The 17,067-nt window shown below is 38.7% G+C and overlaps 1 protein-coding gene across 2 annotated transcripts; it reads right to left on the bottom strand.

Moving 5' to 3' along the window:
* Nucleotides 1–3,306: 3,306 nt before the first annotated feature.
* LOC100557782 (sialidase-3-like) lies at nucleotides 3,307–15,257 on the bottom strand. Of its 2 annotated transcripts, XM_003227469.4 has the most exons (3): nucleotides 14,357–15,257; nucleotides 9,714–9,944; nucleotides 3,307–6,288 (listed from the first exon to the last, which is right to left on the bottom strand). In XM_003227469.4, the coding sequence occupies exons 1-3, from the start codon at nucleotides 14,393–14,395 to the stop codon at nucleotides 5,233–5,235; spliced, it is 1,326 nt and encodes a 441-aa protein (XP_003227517.1). In that variant the 5' UTR covers nucleotides 14,396–15,257; the 3' UTR covers nucleotides 3,307–5,232. The 2 variants fall into 2 exon arrangements, with proteins under 2 accessions (XP_003227517.1, NP_001280176.1); NM_001293247.1 differs by lacking the exon at nucleotides 14,357–15,257 and having other exon boundaries at nucleotides 5,233–6,288; nucleotides 9,714–9,920.
* Nucleotides 15,258–17,067: the final 1,810 nt, after the last annotated feature.

Genomic DNA, 17,067 nt, shown 5'->3' with positions numbered 1-17,067 from the left:
TCCTGATTCGAAGCATAACTGGAATTAAGTCATAAACAAAACCGAAAGCACATATACATCGGAAGGTTCAAAAAGCAAATTAGCAAAATGTTTAATACTGTTTTAATATTTGTATATTTTAAATTGTATTCTAATGTTTTTGATGTTAGCCGCTTTTGAGTCTCCTTTTGCGGAGAAAAAGCATGATATAAATAAACACAATAATAATAATAGCCAGGGATTTCATGTTCAAAAGGGTAATTTGTTATTATTATTATTATTATTATTATTATTATTATTATTATTATTATTATTACTACTACAGTAGAGTCTCACTTATCCAACATAAACGGGCTGGCAGAACGTTGGATAAGCCAATATGTTGGATAATATAGTGATATTTTGGTGCTAAATTCGTAAATACAGCCACCACAACATAACCTTACTGTGTATTGAACAACTTTTTTGTCAGATTTGTTGTATATGATGTTTTGGTGCATAACTTGTAAAATCATAACCTAATTTGATGTTTAATAGGCTTTTCCTTAATCCCTCCTTATTATCCAAGATATTCGCTTATCCAAGGTTCTGCCGGCCCGTTTGGCTTGGATAAGTGAAACTCTACTGTACCAATGAAATTTCATTAATTGAGGCATCAGTAGCTTAAACAATCTATATATATAAAAGAGTGATGGCATCACGGCGACCCACAAAACAACAAAACTACAGGCCCCCCAACCTCGAAATTTGACAACACAACCCATCATCCACGCCTCTAGGTTGATACAACAAAAAGAAAAGAAAAATAAAGTCCTAACTAGAGGGAGAGGAATAATTGCTTTTACCCAATTGCTGCCAGTTAGAAGGCTAAGCTCCTCCAACTTGGTCTCCTAGCAACCCAATAAAAATAATAAAAAACACTAAAAATAATACAATAAAATACTATAATAACAGAAAATAACTAAAAATAATACAAGAAAATAATAAAATATAATAAATAAAAATATAACTTACAATAAAATTAATAAAAAATTGCAAATAACGTCAAATAAAAATTACACAACAATTTTTAACCAATACCACCACCACTTTGCCACAGCAACGCGTGGCCTGTATGTATATATATATATAGATATACAGGTACATGGATCTATATGTATATAGGATTTGCAAATACCTGCAAACATATGAAAGGAAATTCATATATAAAATTAATGGATATAGATAGATAGATAGATAGATAGATAGATAGATAGATAGATAGATAGATAGAGATATATAAGTACATAGGGATTGCAAATGCCTGCAGGGGGTTAATGTCTATATATCTGTAGGGTTTAAGAAATATTTAAGGCTTTTCCTTAATCCTTTAATCCCTACTTATTATCCAAGATATTTGCTTATCCAAGGTTCTGCCGGCCCGTTTAGCTTGGATAAGTGAGACTCTACTGTACCAAAAAATTTACATTAATTGAGGCATCAGTAGCTTAAACAATGTATATATATGGATATAGACATACAGGTACATGGATCTATATGTATATAGGATTTGCAAAGACCTACAAACATATGAGAGGAAATTCATATATAAAATTAATGTATATAGATCGATAGATAGATACAGATATATAAGTACATAGGGATTGCAAATGCCTGCAGGGGGTTAATGCCTATATATCTGTAGGAGAGTTTAACAAATATTTAAGGCTTTTCCTTAATCCCTCCTTAATATCCAAGATATTCGCTTATCCAAGGTTCTGTCAGCCCGTTTAGCTTGGATAAGTGAGACTCTACTGTATATATGAGTCTCCTTCAGAAGAGATAAAGCGGAGTTTAAATAAATATAATAATATTCCAAAAAGAATGAAGCTCAGTGATACAAAGCTTTAGGTGCTCTTACTGCCTATTACAAGGAAAACCAGCTGATTCCTAATCTATCTAAAACACAGGCATGTGCTTTTCACCTAAAGAACAGACAAGCATCTCGAGCTCTGATGACCTGGGAAGGAATCTCACTGGAGCATTGCAGCACAACAACATACCTGGGAGTTACTTTGGACCGTTCTCTGACTTACAAGAAGCACTGCTTGAATATCAAGCAAAAAGTGGGTGCTAGAAATAATATCATACGAAAGCTGACTGGCACAACCTGGAGATCACAATCAGACAGTGAAGACATCTGCCCTTGCGCTTGGCTAGTCTGCTGCTGGATAAGCATGTCCAGTGTGGAATACATCTCACTATGTTTAAACAATGGACATGGCTCATGAGACATTCTGCATTATCACAGAATGTCTGCACCCAACACCGCTGGAGAAATTATACTGTTTAGCCGGTATTGCACCACCTGACATTCATCAGGAAGTAGCAGCCTGCAATGAAAGTACCAAGGCATTGACATTTCCAGCCCATCCTCTGTTCAGGTATCAGCAAGCATGCCAATGCCTTAAATCAAGAAATAGTTTTCTAAGATCTGCAGAGATACTCGCAGGAACACCTCAGCAAACGAGAGTCCAAAAGTGGCAGGCTAAAACCCAGAACCTCAGCCAGTGGCTGAGATCGGATGAGAGACTCCCCCCTTGGCAGACAGAAGACTGGACAACTTGGAAGGTGCTGAAACAGACTGCACTCTCGCACCACGAGATGCAGAGCCATCCTTAAGAAATGGGGCCACAAAGTGGAGTCCACGACATGCGAGTGTGGAGAAGAGCAAGCCAGATGACTTACTACAATGCAGCCTGGGCCCTGCCACACGCACAATGGAGGAGCAGAGGCACTATAAGTGGCCAGCTTCTGGTCAAAGGATATTTAGTATAATGCCAATTTTTTAACTTTGTGGGTTTTTATACATTATAACTGTAGTTTCAATTTGCTTCTGACACGATAAATAGTGATCCTGTGAGATGGAAAACATGTAGAACTGAATAACATGTAAAATTATATAGGTAAAGGTAAAGGTTTCCCCTGACGTTAAGTCCAGTCATGTCCAACTCTGGGGGTTGGTGCTCATCTCCATTTCTAAGCCAAAGAGCCGGCGTTGTCCGTAGACACCTCCAAGATCATGTGGCCAGCATGACTGCATGGAGCGCCGTTACCTTCCCACCGGAGCGGTACCTATTGATCTACTCACATTGGCATGTTTTCGAACTGCTAGGTTGGCAGACGCTGGAGCTAACAGCGGGCGCTCACTCTGCTACCCGGTTTGCAAGTTCAGCAGCTCAGCACTTTAACACACTGTGCCACAGGGGCTCCTGTAAAATTATATACTTTAAGTCAAATTTAGAGTATTAATTTCAAAAAGAGAAGAGTTAGTATTCTAATGGAAAGTATCATTTCACTTCTGTTTATTAAACTCAAGTGTTATGTATTCTACTGTAAGCTTTCATTAATTGTGCAAACATGTATACTTGTTACGCTTTCTGCACAGTCTGATTGCGGTTCAATGTTGTCTAAAATTCATATGTTAAGTAATAATAAAAAAAGAAAAAAATGAGCTCTGTAGTTAGATTGTGTCAAACCTTTGCTGCTCCAGTCAACTTCACCCAACACAACCAAGGAATTGTGAGAATTCTCTAGTTTCCCAAGTCTGGAGGCCTTACCTTATCTCTGCTTATAAACCTACATCGACACTGCAGTCATCAGTGTCTATGAATGAGGAAGTAATCCATCAAGGATTCAGTGTCACAGTGGATGATGAAACAGCAGCTCCCCCTGTGGCCGGAATCAAGCATACCCTCATGAAGCATGGAAGCTGGAACATATTAAATTGCCTCTGTGTCTTCGTTTCTGTCTGTCTGTATGTCTGTTATATGGCACTGAATGTTTTCCATGTACAGTAGTCTCACTTATCCAACATAAATGGGCCAGCAGAACGGTGGATAAGCAAATATGTTGGATAAGCGAATATATATGGGAAGGAGAGAGGAGGCCTTCTCCCTCCCTCTAGAAATAATAATAACTTTATTCTTATATCCCGCCCCATCTCCCCATTGTGGCTTTCAAGCGCAGAAAACAATCAAATATAACAGCATAAAATATATTGCAATTGAAGTAATTTAACACATAAAAACATCATAAAAACATAGCTCAACAACTGATAACTAATAGCCGGATGCAATGGCTGTGTTCAGTGCTGAAAGCAGGACTTAATAGAGTGTGTACAATATTACTGCAAGGCCGTTGGTACAAGGGGCTGGTAATAAAGCACAGAGGCCAGGTATTAAGATAGGGGTAGAAGGGCCAGTCGAGTTGTAAACGATTAGTCAAAGGCACATTGGAATAATAAAAAAAAAAAGCTTCCCCACTCCTCTCCTTCAAGAAGTAACTAAAAACACAGTTCTCTAGATTGGCCTTCGGAGAGGAGGATGACCAGCTTTTATTAACTTCTTATTGCTTCTACCCTATCTGATGAGGCTGACTGACATGATACTGCCTTAACTCATTGCACAACCACGTTTTTATTGTTAATTCTTATGTAGGTTTTTATCAATCTCTTATGGTATTTATAGAACCTATTGTCTATTTGTTTTAGTGATTACTGTTAGTTGTAAATTTTAATGGTTTGTTTTTAATTGTTTTCTGCTGTTTGATGTTCAAATTTGTTTTGTCCTTGTAAGCCACCCCGAGTCCCTCCAGGGAGAGAGGGCGGGTTAGAAATAATGCTGCTGTTGTTGTTGCTGTTGTTGTTATTATTATTGTTACTACTACCACTACTACGATTACCCTCATTTTCATTTCTGACATAGCTTGCTACTTCAGGGAATTAAGTGAAAATTATTAGATTTGCACTTAAGAGTTGTAGGTATTCTGTAAGCCACTTTTTTCTTTCCAACTCACCAAAGCACAATCAATTTGTTCTCAAGTCTTTCTGTCGACTCAGGGAGCATTTCTTCTCTGTTTTCCCTATTGCTTTCAGCAGAAAAAATGCCCATTATACATATTCCTCATCATTCCAAGACAGGAGAAACACTACAAAAACCATTAAAATGCACATGTAAGCTGAATGTTTATCATTCCAGTCAGTCTTTTCAGTCCTCTTAAAAATGTTTTACTCTTTGGTCAAGATTCATATTCTTTGGCATTTCCATTACAGCAAGAAAAGAAGTCAACAAAGGCTTTACTGACACTGAAGATATAGACTCATCTTTCAAAACTACTAAATCCTTTTGAGCATAAGTCTCTAAACCATTATTATTATTATTATTATTATTATTATTATTATTATTATTATTTATACCACATTTTATCTCTCCACTATTTAGACTCTGCAGAAGAAACTGTGCATTGACGGCTTTGGGTTACGTTCCGCAGAAGCTCAGCATCGGTGAATAACCGAAAGGCAATTTCTTCACACTCGTGGGACACCCCACACTCGAATAAGCATCCAAACATCTGCGAGTTGCCCTCCTCGCAGACAGCCAGGTCCGAATAGCCACTGGGCCCTTGGTTAAGCACCCAGGGGGATTTCCAGGAGCCCTGATCCAAAGGGTCCGTGTTCAGGTAGATGCCCAGGTCCACTCGCCGGTGCCCGTTCGTGGGATGGGAGAACATTAGCCACGACTTGACACACTTGGCCAAAAAGGGGCTGGCATCCCTCACTGGAGTCGTATCGCCTCCATCGTCCTTCTGGTCCAGATCCAACGGTTCCAGCATGGGGGAGAAGCTCACCACGCTGCCCTGGCAACCGTGCGAGGTTTCACGCAAGTCTTTGCACAAGGAAGGGCTCTCAAATTTGTCCCCGCGGTCAGCACATAGAGCCCCGGCCCGGTATTTGTGGAGACTACGTGCGTTGCAATACAAGACACGACTGCTATCTTGGCGCGTCAGCTCTGCCACTTGGCACTCCGACGTCCGCAGCCTCTTCAGAGGTTCGCTCCGTGCCCAGCTCTGTCCACCATCATCGCTGTAAAATGTGAGGCAATGGGGCTTGGTCCAGCAAGCAAGCGGGCGGCTGAATAAACGCTTATGGATATAGTAAGCGTAAGCTGGAACAACTAGCCGGCCGGAGCTCAACTGTACCCCGTGGCCTGGACCGACGGCAAACGTGGCCCAGTTTTTTATCTCGTCCCCAATCGCTTCCTCAGTCAGGTCAGTCGTTTGGCTCCAGGTGCGGCCGCCGTCTTGGCTTGAGATGTAACACAACCTGGCCGCGTTCCTCCCCGTCCGGATCTGGTACAACTCGGTAATATAGGTTTCAACGCAGATGAAAAAGAGGAAAACGATGCCATTCTTTTTGTCATACACCGGGCAAGGATTCATGGTGCGGTGCTTGGGCAGGATGGCCGTCTCCAGAGATTCGAGAGGACCCCACTACAGCAAGACAGGTAGAAGACATAAAACAGGTAATTCAATTTTTTCTCTCTATCTCTATACAATAATTCAGTGTCATGTAACTGTAATACAGCAGGATTCTGTTCTGGAGTCCTTCACACAATACAACTTTCATTTAAACATAACTTATAAGAACATGGCTCAGCATTTTATTTGGTTCTAATCAGTTTAATTGATTGAAATGTGTTTTAATTGCTCATGTTTTAGATTGTTCATTTTGTTGAACTCCTTTTAATTTTTGTAAGCCACTTTGAGTTCCCTTTTGGGGTAGAGAAAAGAGGGATAGAAATGAAGTAAATAAATAAATAATAAATAAGAGGGTTGTTGTGTGTTTCCCGGGCTGTATGGCCATGTTCCAGAAGTATTCTCTCCTGACGTTTCGCCCACATTTATGGTAGGCATCCTCAGAGGTTGTGAGGTATCTCACAACTGCTGAGGATGCCTGCCATACTTCTAGAACATGGCCATACACCCTGGAAAACATACAACCACCCTGTGATTCCGGCCATGAAAACCTTGGATAACACAATAATAAATAAATTCTGGAACCCAATTTTCAGGTATTCCTCTAGCTCGTTGTTTCTCAAACCCTGCTCCTTCGGGTGTTTTGGACTTCAACTCCCAGAAATCCCAGTCAGTTTACCATCTGTTAGGAATTATTGGAGTTGAAGTCCAAACATCTGGAGGAGCTGAAAATACAGTATAGTAAAAAAATACCCCTTCTGCTCACCTGCTGTCAAACAGAAAACTCATATGTTGAAACACAAGTTGCCCAAGCCAGGTTCCTGAAAACAGTCCCTTTCCAGGCTGTCAAATTCATCAAGAAGCCTGTCTTGCAAAGCTATACACCTCTCTTGGCTGAGGAAGGAGTCTCCATACTGTTTCGTGACTCCACAAAGCCAGGCTTCTGTTGCTCCTCTCTGCCAAGAAAAGAAATTGTCTCCTTCCTCTGCCAAAAGAAGTGGAGCCAGGCTTCCATTGTTTCTCTTAGTTGAGAAAGGGATTCATCTCTTTCCTCTCCTGAGATTAGCACACTTAGGCTTCTGTTGTTTCTCTCCACTGACAGAGGCATTTGTCTCTTTCCTCTACTGAGAGAAGTGCAACCAGGCTTTCGTTGTTTCTCTCTGCTGAGGAAGAAGTCAGTCTCCTTTCAAGATAAGCAAAAATGAGCTTCTGTTGCTTCTTTGGACTGAAATATTAATTTGCCTCCTTCCTCTGCTGAGAAGCACAGTAGGACTTCCATCACTTCTCTCCAACGAGAAAGGAGTTTGTATTCTTTCACTGCTAAGAGAGGCACATGGCTCAGAGCAACTAGGCTTCGTACCAGACTTGGCACCTGGGAAGGGGGTTGTTTTCTCCGTTTCCCTTGCCTTTATCCTTATAGGATCTCTTAAGTCTATAACTAAACTTGCATACTACATGCTAATGCAGCATGCAGGCCAACTAATTAATTTTCAGGATTATCTACCAAGGAGCACAAGTCATGAGAGTGAATCTGCTGGGTGTGCTTTGGCCACAGGAATGTACCATGAAAAATGTAAATCTTCTTGCCCCAGTTCCAGTTTTCTTCCCAAAAAACATTTCACAGAAAACATATTGTCAGGACAGTTCAACCACACACACACACAAACAAACTGCTGACAAATATAAAATATTTAATAAAATAATTCTGAATTAGAGAATGTATTGTACAGATCATTCCTGAGATATACTCTGTTTGGAAGATGGAAAGTTCCTCTGAGGCTGTCCATTTTACTGTTGAAAGGTTCTTTCAGTCAATAACATCTCAGTGTTTTAGTGGAATTTTTTTCTCTTGGGCTTTTAAATCCACTGATATGTGTTCTAGTCTCTGAAGTGGCAGAAAACAAGCCTGCCCTTTCTCCTCCATAACATCCATTCAGTAAAGATATCCAAATATTATCTGAAACCTGGAGATGGGAACAATGAGAAACCTAGGCTGGATTGAGTCAAGACAAGGAATGCTGTCTTGATGGGTGTGAAACTACTCCTCTTCAAATCAGAGATACAATGGACACATTTGCTCTCTGCTTACAGAGCTTTCTTAGCACTCTCTTATACTGGCATTCCATGCCAAAGCTTTTGCGTTTCTCGACTATGCTCTCAGCAAGGTTTCAAGTTTCTGGAATCATCTACAGAGATATATTTATATATTGACGTGAATGGTCCTTAGCTGTTAATTAGCCAGCCTTCCTGGCATACAGTGAATTCTTATGTTTTGATCTGTAGACCAGCTTTTCCCAACCTGATGCTGACTGCCCTCCTATCATCCCCCAGCCACCTGTAATCCAATACATTTCAAAGGCAACAGGTTGAAACAAGCCATTTTCTGCTTGAGCTTTGGATAAGGAATGTTTCAGGATCTGGAGGGCTTTATGGTTCCCACCCTGTCTTTTATCTTAGGGTGAGAATTGTCAGCCCTCCAGATGAAGTAGGACTGCAGCTCCCAGCCGTTGTAGTCTGTAATGAGAAATGATGGGTGTGACAATACATTTTCTGATAATGATAAAGATGTAGAACAGAGAGTGTTCTGCTTCTGCAATTTTCCAGGGGCCACAAATGCTACTCAGTCTCACCAAACCTTGTGTTTTGTGCAGTCCAGTGACCAGGGAATATAATAATAATAATAATAACTTTATTTTTATACCCCGCCTCTATCTCCCCGCAGGGACTCAGAGCGGCTAACATGGGGCCAAGCCCAAATTCCACAATGAACAATTTTTTAAAAATACATCCACAACAAAACAGACATTGTCAACATGTAGCATTACACATATTAAACTAACATTTTAACAACAATATAATGGTAAATAAAACCACCAAATAAGAACAATACAGCAAGATTAAAATATAAGGCAGGGCAGTGGTCCAAAGAATACATGATTAAAATCTGTTAAAGTGGTTAAAAGTACTGTTATAAAAGAGGAAATCTATTTAAAATGTGAAATGCTTCCAGGAGAAAAGCATCACTTCGTTTGACCATGGAAAAGATTTGTTTTGGGAGTGTTTTGGGAGTGTTATAGGAAGACCAGACAATTATCAGAAGAGGGTTTTTGCATAAACAATAGGTCAGGCTTCTGTACTTTAAGAACTTGGGAAGCAAGAAAGATTCTTCTTCCACAATGGTCTTTAAAAAGAAAGTAGCATCTCTCAGTATGTATACAGTGCATTCCTTCCAATTCCAGAATTCAATTCCACATCACAGGCTTCTAATGTTCTACCTATCTCTCATCCAAAGGACATTATCCTTGCAATTTCCTACCATTCATCTAAGTGGGGAATGTATTACCGTATTGAATAAATATGCACTTCTCAAAAATCGAAAACAGCAAATGAAGAATACTACAGCTTTCCTATAGCCTCCTGGCTTCTGCAAGAAAGGATACCTGCACAGATGTCCCTTCTTTCTTCCCCCGCCTCACCACCAGGAACTTGGCATCTTCATCTCTGGGCGAGGACCGTTCTTCTGCAAAGGCCAGGAAAGTGGATTCATAGGGCAGGTACAGCAATGCTGGGATGCGGTAGGTGAGTCCTCCTCGCTTCTTCTGGCTGAAAAGGGTCACCTTTCCGGATCCAGCTGGAGCTTCTGCCATGTTTTCTGGGCACACAGAAATATTCTGGGGGGAAAAGAAGGAAAATTGGTAGAAGAATACAGTGCCAGAATATAATGGTAAAGCTTAAATTACGTTTCAAGTGTCATCCCTTGGATTGCAAAGGACTCATGGAAAGCTGGTGCAAAGAAAACTCTGACGTCCACCTTGTTCAAAATCTTCCATGGGCAAGGCCAGATTAAAATTGTTAGTATTCTGGAGCTGTTGCAAAAACAGTGCCCTTTTTGTACATGCCATGGAACTATTTGAGGAGTAGCAACATAGAAACTTATAAAATCTTTTCCCCCTGATAACATTATTTACACTCCTGCAACACCAATTAACAGCCTCATCCCATGCATTTTTACTGACTTAACATGCAAAATATGTGATTTTGGTGGTTTGAGCACAGGACTTGGATTCTGCAGATCAGCATTCAAATCCCTGCTCAGACATGGAAACCTACTGTGTGGCCTTGGAGGCATCCCACTCTTTCAACCGCAGAGAATAAGAAAAACAAAAGCTTTCAGAAAGCTACTATCCTGAACAAATCTTGCCTAAGATATGCTTTCTTTAGAGTTGCTGTAAGTTGGAAATAACTTGAGGCACACAAAAGAAAATCAGAAACACTTGCATTTTCAGAAAGCTACTGGGAAGAAAGCAACCGTTTTCCTTCATTAGCAGCTAAGATTTTTTGCACCAAGTGAACAACTGGCAATTTGGTCTTGGGCTGCACCAACCCCTTTGCTTCCTCTGAAACCAAAAAATGTTATATTTTTATAGAAATATGTTTTTAAATGGACGAAATAAGGTTCGGTTGGAGGCAAAGCTCACCTTAGAGTGGGCTTAGAATAGACTTTTAAAGTTGTGATTGTCTCTTTTTGCACAACCCAAAAATATGGAAATGTGATATCTGCCTGAGCCTCCATCAAACCAGTGTGTTATTTTCATTTTTGGTGTAACCTAAATCAGTGCTAGACAAAGTGGTAGCCTCGGCACTGATGCAGTCTACAGCGTAGCTAATACCCCACAGGACAGGATGAGAATCCAAAATAACCTTAGCAGCTATACCAAACTAGGAAAATGAATTTCAACAAATGTTAAGGTACTGCACGTAGGCAATAAAAGTAAAATGCACAGGTGACACCTGGCTTGAGCAGTCTATACGAAAGAAATCTAGGAGTCTTGGTAGACCGCAAGCTAAATATGAGCCAAGGTTGTAATGGCAGTTGTGATGTGGGTCGGGCTGTGGTGCAGCTGGTTAGTAGCCAGCTGCAATAAATCACTACTAACCGAAAGGTCATGAGTTCGAAGCCCAGGTCAGATTGAGTGCCCGATCATTAAATAGCCTAGCTCTTTGTTTACCTAAGCAACCCGAAAGACAGTTGCACCTGTCAAGTAGGAAAATTTAGGGACCGCTTACGCGGTGAGGATAATTTAACTAATTTATGTCACCATAAAAATGTCCAGCAGCGTGCGTGCAGAAGAATGAGGAAGTACTCCATCAAGGGCTCGGTGTCATAGTGGATGATGAAGCAGCAGCTCCCCCTATGGCCAGAATTGGGCATACCCTCATGAAGCAAGAAGCTGGAAAATGTTAAATAGCCTCTGTGTCTTTGTGTGTGTCATATGTCTAATGGCAGTGAATGTTTGCCATGTATATGTACATTGTATATGTACATTGTGATCCACCCTGAGTCCCCTTCAGAGTGAAAAGGGCGGAATATAAATACTATAAAGCCACTACAATTCTAGGCTATCTCAGTATTCCCTTGATCAAAAGAAGTTGTACTCCCACTCTATTCTACTTCGGTCATAAAGAAGAAGAAGACTGTGTCCAGTTATGGGCACCAGAATTCAAGATAGATATGGACAAGCTGAAAGATGTCCAGAGAAGGTTGACTATAATGGCCAACTGCCTGGAAGCCAAGCCCTACGAGGAGCTGCTTAGGGAGTTGAGTGCGTTTAACTTTTGAGAAATGCAAGTTGAGAGCCATGTTTAAATATCTGAATGGATGTCATATTGAGGAGGGGGCAAGCTTGCATTCTGCTGCTCTGAAGACCAGGATCCACTGGAGTACCGTATATACTCGAGAATAAGCCGACCCGAAGATAAGCCGAGGCACCTGATTTTACCACAAAAAACTGGGAAAACTTATGGACTCGAGTATAAGCCGAGGGTGGGAAATGCAGCAGCTACTGGTACATTTCAGAAATAAAAATAGATACCAATAAAATTACATTAATTGAGGCATCAGTAGGTTAAATGTTTTTGAATATTTACATCAAGCTCAAATTTAAGATAAGACTGTCCAACTCTGATCAAATCATTATTCTCATCTTCTTCAATATAAATGTGCTTATGTATCCTTTTAATAATAGAGTAAAATAATACATGTAATAATAATAATACAAGAAAATAATACAAGTAATAATAAATAGAGTAAAATAATAAATGCAATAATAATAAGATCAGAGTGAAATAATACATGTATTAATAATAATAATAAAAATAGAGTAAAATAAATGTAATAGTAGAAACAATAATAGAGAAAAGTAATAAATGTAATAATACCAATAATAGGGAAAAATAATAAATGTACCATATATTCTTGAGTATAAGCTGACCCAAATATAAGTCAACCAGGACCCTCACCCGAGTATAAGCCGAGCGGGGCTTTTTCAGTCTTAAAAAGAGGGCTGAAAAACTAAGCTTATACTCGAATATATACAGTAATCAGAAAAAGATATTCTGGGTTGTTGTGTGTTTTTCCGGCTGTTGTATACTTCACAACCTCTGAGGATGCCTGCCACAGATGTGGGTGAAACGTCAGGAGAGAATACTTCTGGAACATGGCCATACAGCCCGGAAAACACACAACAACCCTGTGATTTGGCCATGAAAGCCTTCGACAACAGATTCTGCTTAAACACAGGAAGAGCTTCTTGGTGGTAAGAACTGTTTGACAGCGAAATAGGCTGCAGAATAGAATGGGATCTCTTCCATTTCTGAGTTTCTTGTTATAGTCAATGGGCATAAATATTGTGCGTTTGACTGGCACATTAACGTATTCATGTGCAGTCTGGGAACATATCCCTCACATAGACACATGTCATACTGTAATTTTATCCGGAGAAAAGGAGTGTCTTGGAGTTAAAAATAACCCCATTCCCTTTCTGGCACTCTTGGTTGTCCCAAAAAAAATGTATACACCCTTTCACAGTTAATAGTTGCTATGGTAATTCTTTGAAAGCTAAATCAATATTGAAAAATAAATGTTATAATAATGATTTAATCAGTGTTATAATATCCATCTTAAACTATTGTTTTATGTAAAATGGTCCATCTTGTTAAGGGTCCCTCACTGAAGAGGTTTACCACTGGAATTTTTAATTCCATTAGGGCTGTATACTTTGCAAAAAAATTCCAAATTACAAACTGTTAAGGGTGTATACATTTGGGGACGATGACACAACACATGCTGTTCATTCAGAGAAATATAAGCTCCCAATATCAAAATGCAATAAATAAGGATAGAAATGAAAGCTTTATAATTATAGGCACTGCTTCTCTTCTATTGGAATGTTTAATTCTGTTCAGGGTGTGTGTACGTGTGTGTGTGTATTGAAAACAATAGAAAAATTATCTAGAACTATAAGCTGTAAAGCCTCATATGTATTTTGGGGCATGTATATTCAGAACAACAAAAACTTTACGTGTTTGTCAATGTCAAGGGAAAACCTTTACCTTTACCTTTTTAATATTATTAGCAAACTAATAATAGAATATATTGAATATACATATATGTAATATTGATAATATTATAATGTAATAAAATAATACACTATTATAACTGTATATTATATATTACATGTAATATTACTAATAATACTGCAATATAGTGGTATAGTACAATATAGTAATATATAATGCTTATATTGTGCTATGCTAATAATATAATTTATTGCATGTACATATAATTTGTAAGCTGCCCTGAGTCCCCTTCGGGGTGAGAAGGGCGGGATATAAATGTCGCTAATAATAATAATAATAATAATATACATTTCTGGGACACACTGTATATAGGGAAAGAAAAGCTTCAAATACCAAAATTAATAAGTTTAGCAATAAGTTTTACTATTGGAATCTTTAATCCTGTTACAGTTCTAGAGATGGAAAAAATATCTGGAATGATAAGCTCTTAAAGTGTGGACATATGGTATTAGGAAAGTATGCTGGAACATTCAAAAGGGAAGGAGAGGGGATTCTTTTCCTTTTCCCTGCCCTCCAGATGTGTGGGACTTGATGTCCCATCGTCCACAGCCAGGTTCCAGGGTGTGATGAGACATGTCCCACTCATCTAGCAGGGGAAATTGCAGATCTCCTTTGCAATGACTCTGTGTGCATGCCTCCCAAAGGCAATGCTTTTGGAACTCACCGTGCTGCGAATTCCTCGAAGTGCAAAAGGACCCGGCATTGGAGACGTTGTTAGTAAAGGGAGAAAGTCAGCAGAGTAGTTGTAGGATCAGCCCTGGGGAGAAAAAACAGAAGGGAGCCTTGCAACCTCCCTCCTTCCCGCCTTCTTTAGCAAGTCAATCATCTGCAACTTGCCTGCAGTTTGCCTGCCCAAAGCATGCAGGATCCAATGTCCCAGGAATTCCAGGGGAAGCAGCCAATCAGGAGGCGAGAAGCCTTTTCGGAGCCATAGAGCTATGAAAATGTTAGAGTGATCATCCCACTCTACAAGAACGGGAAGAGTTGTATCATTTTACCTTCCTATTTCTCCTGAATTATACCTTCTCTCTTTTCTTCCCTTGCTTTTCCCACTTTTCTATCCTATTTCTTCTTTTCTTTCTCTTCCCTTCTTCTTCTCCCTTCCCTCTCTCTCTGCCTCCCCCCTTTCTTCTTTTATTTATTTATTTATTATAATATTTCTACCCCGCCCTTCTCACCCAATAAGTGGACTCAGGGCGGCTTACAAATATAAAACACATATACTGTATATACTCGAGTATAAGCCTAGTTTTTCAGCCCTTTTTTTAAGACTGAAAAAGCCCCCCTCGGCTTATACTCGGGTGAGGGTCCTGGTTGGCTTATATTTGGGTCAGCTTATACTCAAGAATATATATATATATCTATATATCTATATATATCTATATATATATATATCTATATAAAAGAGTGATGGCATCACAGCGACCCACAAAACAACAAAACTACAGGCCCCCCAACCTCGAAATTTGACAACACAACCCATCGTCCACGCCTCTAGGTTGATACAACAAAAAGAAAAGAAAAATAAAGTCCTAATTAGAGAGAGAGAAATAATTGCTTTTATCCAGCCAGTTAGAAGGCTAAGCTTGGTCTCCTAGCAACCCAATAAAAAATAATAAAAAACACTAAAATTGATACAATAAAATACTATAATAACAGAAAATAACTAAAAATAATACAAGAAAATAATAAAATATAATAAATAAAAATATAACTTACAATAAAATTAATAAAAAATGCAAATAACGTCAAATAAAAATTACACAACAATTTTTAACCAATACCACCACCACTTTGCCACAGCAACGCGTGGCCGGGCACAGCTAGTGTGTATATATATATATATATATATATATATATATACAGTAGAGTCTCACTTATCCAACATAAACGGGCCGGCAGAATGTTGCATAAGCGAATATGTTGGATAATAAGGAGGCATTAAGGAAAAGCCTATTAAACATCAAATTAGGTTATAATTTTACAAATTAAGCACCAAAACATCATGTTATACAATAAGTTTGACAGAAAAAGTAGTTCAATATGCAGTAATGCTATGTAGCAATTACTGTATTTATGAATTTAGCACCAAAATATCGCGATGTATTGAAAACGTTGACTACAAACATGCGTTGGATAATCCAGAACGTTGGATAAGCGAGTGTTGGATAAGTGAAACTCTACTGTATATATATTTACAGCATTTATATTCCGCCCTTCTCACCCCAAAGGGGACTCAGGGCGGATCACATTACACATATAGGCAAACATTCAATGCCTTTTAACATACAACAAAGACAAGACAAACATAGGCTCTGAGCGGGCCTCGAACTCATGACCTCCTGGTCAGAGTGATTCATTGCAGCTGGTTGCAGCTGGCTTGCTCTCCATTTGGTACATTTATTATTTTTCTCTATTATTATTGGTATTATTACATTTATTATTTTTCTCTATTATTGTTGCTACTATTACATTTATTTCACTCTATTTTTATTATTATTAATAATACATTTATTATTTCACTCTAATCTTATTTTTATTGCATTTATTATTTTACTCTATTTATTATTACATGTAGTATTTTACTCTATTATTATTAAAAGGATACATAAGCACATTTACATTGAAGATGAGTATAATGATTTGATCAGAGTTGCACAGTCTTATCTTAAATTTGAGCTTTATGTAAATATTCAAAAACCTTGAACCTACCAATGCCTCAATTAATGTAATTGAGGCATCTATTTTTGTTGGTATCTATTTTTATTTCTGAAATTTACCACCCTCGGCTTGTACTGGAGTCAATGTTTTCCCAGGTTTTTTGTGGTAAAATTAGGTGCCTCGGCTTATATTCAGGTCGGCTTATACTCAAGTATATACGGTATAATCAATTACAATCACATTTCAATTCAATTTAAGATTAAATTACATTAAAACATTCATAAATACACATATAAATATACATTTAGGTGCATCTCAGGTCCGAACTGGGTCTGTCATTATATTCTGAAACATATACAGTAGAGTCTCACTTATCCAAGCTTCACTTATCCAATGTTCTGTATTATCCAATGCAGTCTGCCTTTTGGTAGTCAAATGTTTTTGTAGTAAATGTTTTTAAATATTGTATTGTTTTTTTATTTACCAATATTGTATTGCATTGACTACAAAAATGCGTTGGATAATCCAGAACGTTGGATAAGCGAGTGTTGGATAAGTGAGACTCTACTGTATCTGTTTTGAACTGGATTATCTGAGTCCACACTGCCATATAATCTAGTTCAATGTGGATTTTATACAGGGGCCTTTTTCTCTTTTCTTCCTTCCTTTGCTTGGAAACTTGAATGTGTGCACATACATATATGACGTTGTGCC

The sequence above is a fragment of the Anolis carolinensis genome, chromosome 3, assembly GCF_035594765.1.
Source record: "Anolis carolinensis isolate JA03-04 chromosome 3, rAnoCar3.1.pri, whole genome shotgun sequence".
Classification (NCBI taxonomy): domain Eukaryota; kingdom Metazoa; phylum Chordata; class Lepidosauria; order Squamata; family Dactyloidae; genus Anolis; species Anolis carolinensis.
Note: the sequence above shows the minus strand (reverse complement) of the source record. Positions and strands in the feature narration are given on the sequence as shown.